Source organism: Marmota monax, unplaced genomic scaffold (assembly GCF_021218885.2).
Source record: "Marmota monax isolate L192 unplaced genomic scaffold, Marmota_monax_Labrador192_F-V1.1 WCK01_AAM20220418_F8-fsc00001, whole genome shotgun sequence".
Classification (NCBI taxonomy): domain Eukaryota; kingdom Metazoa; phylum Chordata; class Mammalia; order Rodentia; family Sciuridae; genus Marmota; species Marmota monax.
Window position 1 is genome coordinate 33,161,170 of NW_026693777.1, and position 14,057 is coordinate 33,175,226.

Here is a 14,057-nt window from a genome sequence, read left to right on the forward strand (position 1 = left end):
CAGTAGCTACTCATCACTGTTGTTCCAATAAAAAAAAACTGTTTTAGAAAATGTACTCCCTTCTGCACACAGAGCAAAAATCACCCTATTGATTAAAATATGAACAATTCAAGTTTCACCCATACAAGGCTCAAAGTATTTACATTTTAGTAAACCTTATTGTTGACTTGAAAACCAATAACACTTTACTTAAAAACCATTTCAAATTTTAAAATATGAGTCAAAGAAAGTCAATGAAGAACTAAAAACACAACAGAAAGATGATTAAATTTGATAAAAATTTATTATATTTTTATTATCATGATTAAACTATAATTTAAATTAATCAGCTCTACAGGTTAAAATGATTTACTTTTACATCACGGAAATTTCAGAAAAGGTTAAAACTCCTTCAAGTTTACTTTGATTGTAGGAAAAGAGCATTTCTTATCACTACAGAAACCTGGCCAGGCTTCAGATACCGACTCTTCAGCTTGGACATAGCTGCTTTCATTTCTTTGTTCCTCAGAGTGTAGATAACAGGGTTTAGGATAGGAGTAAAGATGGTGTAGAACACAGCAAGCACCTTGTCAACTGAGTAACCACTGAAGGGCCACACATAGATAAAAATGCAGGGTCCAAAAAAGAGTATGACCACAGTGATGTGAGCAGTCAGCGTGGAGCGGGCCTTGGCCATGCTAGCAGAGGAGTGGCTCCTGACTGTGATAAGAATCACAGTGTAGGACACCACCAAGAGGAGAAAGGAGCTCAATGAAAGAAAGCCACTGTCTGCAACTATTAGTAAGCTGATCACATAAGTGTCTCTACAGGCTAGCTTGGTCACTAGAGGCAGGTCACAGAAAAAACTGTCAACCTGATTAGGGCCACAAAAAGGCAAGTTAACAGTAAATGCCAACTGGCTAGTGGTGTGGATGAAGCCCACAGACCATGAGATGAGAACAAGAATTATACAAACACGGCGGCTCATGATGGTCATGTAATGCAGAGGCTTGCAGATGGCAACATAGCGGTCATAGGCCATGGATACAAGGATAACCATTTCACTGCCAGTGAAGAGGTGAACAAAAAAAATCTGAGCCAGACAGGCATCAAAAGAAATAGTCTTGTGCTCAACTAGTAAGTCTGCAATCATTTTGGGGGTAGCAAAAGAGGCAACACATATGTCTATGAAAGAGAGGTTTGCAAGCAGAAAGTACATGGGGGTGTGAAGGCGGGAATCCGAGGTCACCGTGAGGATGATGAGAAAGTTGCCCAGCAGAATTGCAAGGTAGAGCAGTGAGAAGATGAGAAACAAGACAGGCTGTAGCTCCTTGGAACTGGAGAGTCCCAGCAACACAAATTCTGTCACCTGAGAATGATTTGTCTCATTCATTGATTTTGGAAAGGACCTATCTTCAGTTACCTGAATAGGAGATAGATAGAGATCGATCCATTAATTAAGTATGATTTCTTTTCCCAGTTATGCTTTCAGTATTCTAATTCTTCTTTATTTTTATAGGCCTATTTTTAAAAAAATCATTAGACATTGTATAGGTAATAGAAAATGCCTCATTAATGTAGTTAAAGTTTAAAAACTGGCAAAGCTTATAGAGGGTGTTGAAAGCCCAATAGTTCTTACCCTCAAAAGGAGTCTGGGGGAAAGGACTAAGCTCAGGAAATATTCTGTTTGTTGATGTGGTTGACAGTTATAGCGTAGCTTTCACTTTGTAAAAACTTACTAAGATGCGCACTTGTTTTTTGTACTTTTGTGAACATACATATTTTTAAAGATTAACCAGGAGGGAAAGAGAGACAACATTGCATTTGTGTAAATAGGTTAGTAGGAGGAATCATTGCCTTGAGGTATTCTATTTTATCTCCTTCTCCTTGAATTTATAATTCTATAAACTAGAATACAAAATTCTGACAATACTTAAAGTTTCAGAGTTCCCCAGATCGCACTTTATGTGACTTGGGTACTCATGGAGTTCTCCCTATCAAGAAAACTACTATTAGTTAATTTCAACTATTCCCTGAAGATATTAAACTTCTTTATACCCAGTCAATGGTGTTAATAACCATGAATATTTTATTGGGTTATTAATAATATTTTATTTGATTTCGTTAGGCTTTTAAATATTATAGTTGGGAAGGATGAGAACTCATAAGGAATTTAGACTAAGAGAAAAATGATTTTCCTTTCCTCTTCATTTATCCTATGTTCTATTCTGCTTTATGTTATTTTCACTTGTATAAGCTATCTAGAAATTTCTAAAGTTGTACAGAGAATAATAAAAATGAAAAGAAAATTGTAAAAAAAACATTAGACTTCTTTAATTTGAAAAATCTTCTTTACATCTAAATCAATTTATAGTAGATGTTTTTTATTTTATTGATTTCTGACAACTTGCTATTTTTGACATTAACATTTTCTTAGATCATAACTATGAATTTCCTAGTCTCTCCTTGAGTTTCACCAAAGGTTTTATGCATGAAGACAGGTAATGTGATGAATAATTTTAATTACCATAAATCAAAATCAGAAACTCATCTTATATCTCAAATCTCCAATTTTCTAGAAAATTCACCAAAGAACTAATTTATATATTATCACATATTATATCCAAATCATGATCTTAGGACTTTTGAAAAGTTTAACAAATGGAATTTGAAGGTATAACAGACTGCGGGAAATTAATACAATGAACTTTGAAGTGCTACTACATTCTTTTATTTTCTTTTTCACCTCTTTCTATATACTCAGGATATCTGACTCTTAGACTCCAAGACATAAATACTGCAATGAACTTTTAAGACAGGAAAGGAAATAATCCCCAATACAATCAGCTAATAGGGTTTCACATGCATCTATCAGAAAGAGCAAAGCATTAATCACAGGGAAGGAAAGCTTCTGGTGCTACAACAGAAAGAGTGTAATCAGAGGCATTTGTGAGCAAAAAATTTGAGAAAAAAGACATTATCTAATTCTGTGAGAAAGGCATCAAAAATAATTCTTCTTCCAAATCTTTTCTGTTCTTTTGCTGACTGGTTTCTCAGAGTTCCCAGAAAAAGAAAGTTATCTGTTTTCCATGAACAAAAACATTGAACAAATTGATTTAATTAAGAGCTGAGTTTCTTAGCATACAAGATACCAAATAAACTCACAGTGATGTACTCAGTACAGAGCTTTTAGAATAAAAACAAATCCATGATAAAAACCACAGTTATGTCCTTGAGTAGCTGCATAACACTGAGCAGGTCTTTAGCCTTTCATCATCACTTATCATCCTTATGTAATAAATATTTAGATTATTATCATTATATACACACTGAAAATCTTTCTTTAAATATCACATAGGAGAGAATTCTATAATATAACATAATGACTAAGTATATGTAATATTCTTAATAATGTGTTATTTCAGATCAGAATAAATAATGATTTTCTAATAATTTTACACAAGAATGAATAAATTTTGCACAAGAATGAATTTTGGACTAGTCAAGTAAAGACCAATTTTTCATTTCTTGTAGTTTTAGGAGATTAATTAGTACATGCTTCCAAGGTTGAATTTTTTTTCCAGGACTTACAACTCAGCTATTACAACTGGCAGGTGAAGTGAAGTGAATAAAAGTACTGGACACAAATAATGGTACCTACTCTTTAGGAGAATCTCTCTATTCTAAAAAAAATACTTTTACTTACCTAAAATGAGTAGGAAGATATCCTATAATCTATAGTCATTAATGCTTGGGAAGACCTTGGTTGTTACTCCCACATCTCCTTAGAAATCAGACCTAGTGCTGTGGAGATAAGTAATAAAGTTTACGAGAGAGAGAGAGAGAGGAGAGAGAGAGAGAGAGAGAGAGAGAGAGAGAGAGAGAGAGAGAGAGAGAGAGAGAGAGAGAAGGAAATAGATTCAGGGTGCCTGTAGCAAAAATGAGTTTTCCAGGAGGTAAAATAGGACTACATGCTGTATTCTAACCTAATACCCAAGAAACTTATGGAACACACAGAGAAGCCAGAACTCTGAAAGAAAGAAGGAGAATAAAAGGAAGAAATGAAACATTTTGAAAACAAATATTTTGTTTCACCATTTTGCAAAGGATTTAATCTAACTATAGCTATATTGCTTCTGTTTGCAATATCAGTAAATTAGATTACAAGAAAAAAAGGGAAACCTCTAGAAATTAAATCACATGTCACCAAGATTCACATTGAAAAGGACCATTTCTTGGTCTCAACTGTAGCTTTACATGTGAAGTATGTACTCACATGTGCTAGGAAAATGCTACCTTCCAAATTAACTTCATCTGACTGGTCCAGAAGCAATGCTGCTATTCCTGTCTTTGATCTTAAAATGTCAGCACCTACTAGGAAACACAAAGTTTCTCAGAAGCCTCTCAGTGGGGAACAGAAGAGGGAATCCATGCCTGTCCAGTCTTCAGTCCTCACTCTTCACCTCAGAGCATCAATATCTTCAGTACACAGATATAAGGAAAGCCATCACAAAGATTAGACACTAATTAGGCCTTTGACGTCACTGGACTGTAGTGACCAAGAGACCTAGAGGAGAGTTGTGGTAGTAGAAATTACCTTCATTAGGGATAATTACCTTTGAGAGTTTGTTTGCTCATGAGAAGTATAGTGCATTATCTTGAGGATTTCACAACTGGACCAAGCAGCAGGACTAGTGGAAATGCTTTATCCTGCTAGGGAACATTTAACAAGGCAGAAAGGATAATGATGAATAATTTTATTGGCTAGTCCTTTCTGCTTCAGGACAAACATAGAAAAGCAGTAGTGAGAATGTTTTGAAAATCAATGTGAGTGCATCCATATAGTATGTCAATTTTAGTTCTTTTGGATAAATACCAAGGAGAAAGATAGCTGATCCATTCTTAGCATTTTGAGGAAGCTCCATACTGTGTTTCAGAGTGTTTGTACTAATTTGCAGTCCCACCAACAATGCATGAGTGTAGCTTTTTTCCCCACATCCTTGTCAACATTTGTTATTACTTGCATTCTTGGTAAATGCTATTCTGACTAGAAATAAATGAAATCTCAAAGTACTTTGATTTGCATTCCCCTGATTTTTAGAGATGTGGAACAATTTTTCATATATTTATTGAACATTTTTATTTCTTCATTAGAGAAGTGTCTATTCAGATATTTTTCCCATTTGTTAATTGGATTAATTTTTTTTGGGGGGGGAGGTTAAATTTTTTGTGTTCTTTATACCTTCTGGATATTAATCTCCTATCCAAGGAGCAGGTGGCAAAGATCTTCTCCCATGATGTAGGCTGTTTTTGTGCTCTTACTTCTTTCCTTTGCTGTGCAAAAGCTTTTTAATTTCATGCCAACACAATTATTGATTCTTGGTTTTATCTCTTGTGCTTTAGGATTCCTGTTAAGGAAGCTGAGGCTGTGTCAATCAATATTTATAGCAGTTCACAACTCACAAGAGCCAAGCTGCAGAACCAGCCTAGGTGCCTGTTAACAAATAGATGGATAGAGAAAATGTGGTATTTATGCACAATGGAATTTTCCTCAACTTTAGGAAAATCAAAATATGGCATTTGCTGATAAATGGATGGAACTGAAGACCATATTGCTAAATGAAACAAGCCAGACTCAGAATGTCAAGGATAAAATATTTCCTCTTATATGCAGAAGCTATACCAAAATAAGGATTGAAAATAAAAAAGGTGCAAGTTGTCCCTCACTGGGAGTCTCAGGGGCTGGGTACACAGGGGTGGTCTTTGCCACCTCCTTCTGGAAAACTTTTAGGGTATTTTGGCACAAACTTCCCCAAGGGTGGAGGATTCTGGTAAAAATGGAATAAACCCCCAGCTGTTCCAGCCCCTCAGCTCAGCAGCCATCACTTGGCTTTTCATGGGCCAGGCCTCCTTTTCTACCCTCATGCAGAAGTCCCTACCTCAAAGGAGCCTTCAGGGCAGAGAGAGGAAAGTGGTTCCCAGCCTCACTGGGGCTCCATGCCATCTTTGGCCTTTGTTTGAAGATGCCAAGGGCTTACCTCAGTCTCCCCCAAGCTAGGCATAGGGTGGCTTGAGGGAGCCAGAAGCTCTCTCACCTGGGGCTGTCTCCTCACTAAAGCACTTCATTGAAACTGGCCTCTGATGTGGTATGTTTGCTCCCTGCTCTTCCAGAGCACTGAAGTGAGGGCTGCCAGGAAAAGGCTGCGGGGGGGGGGGGGGGGGGGGGGGGGGGTGGGGGCCAGCTGCCAGGCATTGCATATTGGGATCATAGAGGGTGGTGCCAGCCCCAGACTTGGTTTTGTAATGATTTGTAAAGGAATCAACACCTGAGCTTAAAAAAAAAAAAGTGCAGGGAATTCTAAGAAAATAGTAAAAGCAGAGGTGGAGCAGAGAAAGAGGTTGAGGGGGAGAAGGAGGGACAGGAAAAGGGCGTAATGAATCTGCCCAAATTTTCCTATGTACATATATGAATATACCACAGTGAATTTCACCTTTATGTAGATTAATTATGCACTTATGTTAAAACCATAAATAAATAAATAGAAGAAAGATCAGTAGAGTAAGAAAAAAGGAATGGGGGAGGGAGGAGGGAAAGGAAAGGGGACGCTCCAGTGAATGAATTGGAGCAAATTATATTGCATGCTCATATAATATGTCAGAATGAACCCCAATATTGTGTATAACTAAAATTAATAAAAAAGGAAAAGTAATCTGTGAGAAGTCATTACATAATCCTATGTACTACACAGCAGAACAAAAACCTTGGCATTTTGTCAGCTTCAGAACAGCCACATACTTAGTTTCCAAGACAAGAATTCTGGGATAGGGCAGTGGGATCTATTTACAATCCAAACTGCAGCCTCCAGAATAGATTCTAGTAAAGGGACTGAATGATTTTGCAGGAATTTTAATTTCCTAGTTCAAATTCTTAGAAAAAAATGCTGTTAAGTGAAACTCAGATTTTTTTTCCTCCTCTAAGTTTAGTCTTTATTTAAGAACAAAATATAAAGGACCTCAAAATGAAAAAAGTCCTTCTTATAATCTCAGAATTGAAATGTTGGTATGACTACTAGCTAAGGTGAAAGAGTTCTGAATGCTTAATTGTAGGACCCAGATTGTACTATTGAGTTTAGAGCCACATCCTCTAATTCCTTGTCCAGTGTCCTTTATGTTCAATTGTGTTGTACCTTCCACAGGGTGGAACACAATGAATTTTTGATTAGAGCTAAAATAATTCTTTATCGCTTCCAAGATACATGTCATAATGACATGTAGCATATTTAGCATTTCTAAATATCTTTTGACCAATTTTCCTTCCTTGGTATCTCTTCTTTCTGTTACTCTTGGTGCAGGTAATCTTTAAGCATCCATTGTCTGAAATCTATTTTTTTTTACTTGAGATCATCTGTTAATTTTATACATGCAAATCACTTATCTTTATAAAACACGTTTGGGTCAAGGTTGTAGCTCTATGTTTGAGTTCTTGCCTAGCATGTGTGAGTACATGCTTCTTGATTTTGGTTGTTTCAAACAGGAGATTATATCTGATATTTGTTATTCTATTTCTCTGAAAAAAGATTTTTTTTCCACATGTCTGTTATCACAAGTATTTTTTACTCTTATATAATTGAGTGTATATATATATATATATATATATATATATATATTTTTTTTTCCTTCATTCTTAAGCAACCTGCTTTAACTTTGTGTTGTGTTGTTTTGTTTTAGCAGAAGTTTATCAACTTTGAATTTTCTGGGTTTTGTTTGACTTAAAAGTCTTTATTAATAATAATTTACTTTTGTAAGAATGTCTTTCCTGCATCAACATTCATATTGCCTATATGTTATTTCCTTTTAGTCCTTACATGGTGTTATTTATTTCTGTCTTCTGATAAGACATCTTCAATTATTCTTAAACTGGTTCCTCAGCATATGATCTTTCCAAATAAAAATCTATGGCTCTAATCCAGAACTAGGGAACCGTGAATATCACTTATGTTCACAGATTTTAGACTGGTGATTTCAAAATCAAATATTTGTAGGAAAAATAAGCAGTAAGTTTATGATTGCTGTAAAAATTTTTCTTTAGTACAAAATTTCTAGCATCTATTGTGGTATGTCACAGTGTGATTTTATTTTAATTTATCTTGCTTGAGGTTTGTAGGTCTACTAGACTCTTTAGGTTACAACTTTTTTAAAAATCAGATTTGAAAACTTTTGGTCAATATTTCTTAAAATATATTTTTCTCTACAATACTTCTTCCCCTGTCCTTTAGAACTCCAATTACATATATGTTATACCAATTGATATATTAAATAACATTAATGAATCTGCTGCTTTCAAGTGTTTGTCTCTGTAATTTTGTTAGAGATTTTATCTTGCTATGTTTTTTTAAATTTACTGAATTTCTGTGGTACATAATCTGCTATTGACACAATATTTTTAACCCGTATAAATTTTATTATTGTTAAGACATTTCATTTTTTACTTCACTAAGTTTATATTTTTCTTTATATCCTTGAGCATAGTTATAACAGTTCTTTTAAAAGTTATTTTCTTCTAGTTTTATTTATCACCTTGGTGATTTCTGAGCACATTTGAGTTGATTTCAAATTCTCCTTGTTATGCTAGGCATGGTAGAGCACACTTGTAACCCCAGCTGATGCAAGAGGATTGCAAGTTTGAGGCCAGCCTGAGCAACTTAGTGAGTCATTGTCTCAAAATAAAATAAAAGGTCTATAGATGTTGCTTGCTCAATGATATGGTGCTTTCTTTGGATGCCCTAGACCCTGGGTTCATTCCCAGTACTGCAAAAAAATAAAAATAAAAATAAATATATTCTCCTAATTATGATTCATATTTCTGTTTTGCATTTCTAGTAATTTTGATTGATGGAGAACACTATAAATTTCATATTTATGAAGGCTGAGTTTTCCTCACTCTTCTTCTATCCCTCCCTCCCTTTCTCCTCTTCTTCCTACTTCTCCTTCTCCTTTTTTCTCCTTCCTTCTATTCTCTCCCCTTTCTTCTTTCATAAGTAGTGTTCTTTGTTCAGCCAATCAGTGAAGTCATTTGTGGATAAGTCTAATTATATTAAGTTTTGGGTTTTTGTATTTTAATATTTAGAGTAGAATTTTTAAGCCACTTTATCCCTAGTATTAAGGAATTATCTAGTAATAAGAAATTACCCACAATCTACTAAGGTCTTTGATATTCTCTGACTCATCAAAAACCACAGGCCTCCAATCCCTGAATGAGTCTTTTTTTTTTGCATCTGACTTCTTTGTCTCATCATGATGCTTTCAATGTTCATCTATGGTATATTGTGCCCCAATACTTCATTCCCTCTTATAGTTGCATAATGTTCCACTCTAAGGAATTACAACATGTTTTAATCCATTAACAGCTGATGAAAATTTGGGTTATTTCTGTGTTTGGTTTATTGATAATAATGCTATTTTCATGTTTGTGTATGTGTTTTTAAGGCAACACACTTTCTCTTCTCTTAGTATGAAATAAAACAACAACAAAAAAACCCCTATGACTTCTACTAGGATTAGAATTTCTCAGTCAGAGGTGAGACTTTTTGAAGAACTTTCAAAAGGATTTCCACAGTGACTACACAAATTTACATTCCCACCAGAAATGGATGAGGGATTCAATTTCTCCATATTTTGCCAATATTTGTTGTTTTTCATTAAAATTAGCCATTCTAATGGTTGTGAACTGGTATCTCATTGCAGTTCAGACTTCTATTTCCCTAATGACTGTGATGACAGGCATTATTATGTGTTTGAGGTTACTTTACATCTTGTTCAGAGAAAGGTCTATTCAGATCCAGTGCCCATTTTAAAATTGAGTTATCTTTTGTTATTGATTCATAAGAGTTATTAATGCATTCTGAATACTAGACCCATAATAGCTATAAATTTGCAAATATTTTCTCCCATTTTTTAAGGGAAAAAACACAAGCTGGGGTTAATGGGGGATGAAGGTAGAGAAGCAGGCTGAAGTCTAAACTGGGAGATTGCCAATGCCAGGCGTACATTGAAGGGGGAAATGGGTTTTAATGTTTGGGATACAAAATCTCAGAAAGAGACACCTTATATTTTAGATTCAGTGAGAGACAAGGTTGAAGGTAGGGAGATCAGCTGGGAGATTGTGGTAGGAGTTCAGGCCAAGAGCCTGAAGAAAGAGGGAATGAATTTCAAGGTATCAGGAGGCAACATCAGCATAACTAGGTACCAATATTTGGGGATAAAGTTATGTTTGGATTTGTTGCTTTGTCTGTCAGGTGGACAATTGGATCCAAGCCTGACCTGTAGGGGGTGAGATGGCCAGGGGTTTTTCTAAACATTCTACATTGTGTCATTTGAACCTCAACATTTTCTAATTTTCATATAGTTGAATATCTACTTTTTTCATTTTTTTGTATTTATGTCTTGTATATAAGAGACCATTGCCCAATCCAAGTCACAAATATTTACCTTTATGTCTTGATATATAAAGTTTTCATTTTCATTCATCTCAAAATAGGTTATAATTTTCCTAGTAGTTTCTCCAGTGAACTCTTGGATATTAGGAGTATGTTGTTGTTAGTTTTTTTATTTCTACATATTTGTTCATTTCTCAAAATTTATCATGTAATTGAACTTTTTCTGCTCATGACGTATGACTCACAAAACTTTAGAAGTAATGAAATGAGGTTGCCATTTTAAAGCCAAGTTTTTAAAGGAAATGCCTTTATAGGAAAGCAAATGACTACTCTCAATTGCAGTAATTTACAGCCAATGTGTTTTGATTTTAATCTGGTTAGAGGTGTCAGTACAGCTAAGGAAAGACGATATTCAGCCATGAATGTATGGATAAAAATAGAGGGACTTTCTGAGACAACCAACATAGTTTTTCCCAACACTTTTCAGAGGGGTATTTTCCCGTCAGGCTAGTAGAATCTGGTTAGCTTACACATGTTATTCAAATAACCAAAACTTTTAATCTTAATGAAGATGTACCTAAAGCACCTACTAATAATATGATTTCTAACCTAATTATGATGCTATAACTACTGATTTGTTTTACTATCATCTATGTCAATGTATTTTGACAAATTTCTTTTGAGTTTCTTGAAATTATCAACAAGTTAGGCTGTCTAAATTTTTGAGTCTGCAGGTCTGAACTTAAACTGGGACAACTTAATAACTTAATGTGAGTTATGAAACTTTCTGGTGATTGGACAACTAGATGTCCTGTCCTAATCATTCCATTCAGGACAGCTTTGTACATAGTAAGTATTTTTTTTTCATTAAAATTTTCTCTAATTCCCTTCCTCCTTAATATGCAGTCATGTCCATGAGGCCAGAGATATTCTTTATTCTCCTTTATGTGTGCAAAATATCTGGCATAAATTAAGTGAAAAAAATTGCTGAAATGACTGTGTTGTGTTGCTTTGAATTGAACAAAACAGAATGTTTCTATAGTTAAATTGCAAATTAACATATGTGTTTGTAATATCACTTATATTCTTTACTTGCTCTTTTTTTATTCATTAGTGAACATTTTAATGTTACCCTAATTAATTTAAAAGCTGTCCTGGAACAGGAGATTGACTTTTGTCATTTTATTTAGGACCCTGCATTGCCCCTTAGGATGATTTTCATAAAGTCCATTTTAAAACAACATTAGTTTATTAAAGGAGCATCCAAGGCAGTAATCTCACACATGGATAACTAAATGTAAAAACAAGATTGCATTGTCAGAATGCATTGACCCACCTAAACTGAGACTTAGATATGAGCAAACACCTTTTCCACCTGCTTCCTACCCATAACTCCAAATATATAATTAAAAAAATAGAACTTACCTGAAAATCAATGTTTGGTATCATAACCTCTTTGTGACACTTAATGCATGTACTTTCATGTTGAACTTTTGTTACTATTTATAGCTGTAGGAAGAGCTGTGTGTTATGAGCTAGAATAATATTTTTTTAGGGTCTTCAAGTCTATTCTAAGTAATAAAAATGAAACACACAATCATGTCTTGAGTCTGAAGCTTACAACTATGAGCTAAAAGTTAACATAGAATACTTCCCTTGGCTTGAATTAAGTAAAGCAGTGATGACAGTGCCAGTTTCTGTGGCTGATAAATGAATATCAATACTGAGCTTATTTCCTTCTCCTGTTCTTTCCATCATTTGCTGACATACTTCTGAAGTCTCAAAGTTTGAGATAAAGAGAAATAGGCAACATATTTTCTTATTACCAGTTTACATGTTTTCTTTGACTAATTTGAATTTTGTACTCTTCAAGAGAAGCTAGCTAAACAAATTCACTATTTGGACATTCTATAGTCATTTTCAATTGATGGTGGGCTTACTATTGATGATGTGAAATTCGTGTGCACGTGGCATACCATTTCTGAAGACAGTGTATAAGTAGTCCTGTGAAAAACTACAGACTTGGTTATATTTATTGATGTTATTTGTTTCAGAGCCAAAGCAGCAAAATTCAGTCCTGTAATTAATATTATACTATTCTATGTGTTTAAAAATTAGGAATAATAAGTAATAAGTATAATAAAGTTCTTACAAGTGTCAATGCCTTATTGCTAAATGTGGACTTTTTGCATCTATTTATAGGAATAAAGTTATTAGCTAAAATAATTATGAACTAAAATGGAGAAAGTGTTAAGAATACCTGCAGAGAAACCTGTAAAGAAGCAGACAAAGCACAGACACACGCACATTTAGAAGCAGGCAGACAAGTGGCGGCTCCTCCCTAACACCATGTTTATTAACTCAAAAAAGGTTACATATTACCCATTACAGTGACTACATTCTAACTAGTATTCCTTTAACCCTGAGTGCTAGCTGAGAGAAGATCCAGGTTAATACAAACACAGAGCCTCTTTCCTCCAAGGACATTAGCATGGAAAGCAGGTAGTGCACCTGCATAGTTATCCTAATAGCTTCAAGGGGAAACTGCTGGGAATTCCAAGCCTGAGAAACAGGGTTTCCTTGTGAAGAACATTGCTATAGTAGCCAGGCATCCCGTGCTTTTGCACAGGAGTTTCCCAGTAGCCAGGAATTCTGTGTCTTTGCAAAGAAAATTCCTAGTTACCAAGCATGTCACAATCTCAGTTTGTCAGAGACCCCAATCCCAAACACAGAACTCCCACAAGAAAGCTATATGAGCACTTTTAGAGTCTTCATACAGCCTGGTGTGTCAAAGCAAATTCTATTTTTAATAAAAAAAAATCAAAGCTATGTTCTTCTCTGTGCTACCCAAATTGAGCCACATGTGTTATCTAGTCTTGTTTAATATGAAGCTGATATTAAAATACTACAAAGAATACTTTAATGTCTATAGAAAGGAAAATGATTTAGGAATTTTGATATATGTAGTTGTAGTATATATAATTGTTTAATATATGTAGTTATTTTATTTTATTTATTTTAGGAAAGATAATGTTATATACAGAAGTTTTAGTTAGCTTTTTCATCACTGATGACAAGATTTGACAAGAACAACATAAAGGAGGAAAAGTTTATTTGGAGCTCAGTTCAGAGGTCTCAGTCAACAGATAATTGATTCTATTGCTCTGGGCCTGAGGTAAGGCAGAACATCAGAGAAGAGTGTGGAGGAGGAAAGAGGTCAGAACATGGCAAACAGGAAGCAGAGAGAGTGAGCTTCAGAGAAAATATAAAACCCAAAGGTTTATCCCAGGGGCCTTTCTCTTCTAGTGACACCCTACCTGTCTTCAGTTATATTATCATCGAGTTGGTCCATATCAGTGTATTTATGTACTGATTAGGTTAAGGCTCTCAAAACCCAATCATTTCACCTGTAAACTTCCTTGTATTGTTTCACACCTGAGCTTTTGGGGGATACCTCATACCTAACCCATAACATAGAATATAGGAACTAGTAGCATAATGTGAGATTCTGCACTGCCCTTACCAACTTTTAGACACTTGATTCAGGCTCCAAAACAATTAAAGTCTACTTGTTATAGAAACAATAGTAACAATCATATGTACTGAGTATAAAACCAAGAAGTAGGGATTTGTGATCCTTTC

At 34.8% G+C, this 14,057-nt stretch overlaps 1 protein-coding gene across 1 annotated transcript; it reads right to left on the reverse strand.

Annotated features, from left to right (window-relative positions):
- Nucleotides 1-397: 397 nt before the first annotated feature.
- Nucleotides 398-1,408, reverse strand: LOC124104519 (olfactory receptor 4K15). Its single transcript, XM_046461510.1, has one exon. It carries the CDS (start codon nucleotides 1,370-1,372, stop codon nucleotides 398-400), a length of 975 nt encoding a protein of 324 aa, XP_046317466.1. The 5' UTR covers nucleotides 1,373-1,408.
- Between the last annotated feature and the right edge of the window lie 12,649 nt (nucleotides 1,409-14,057).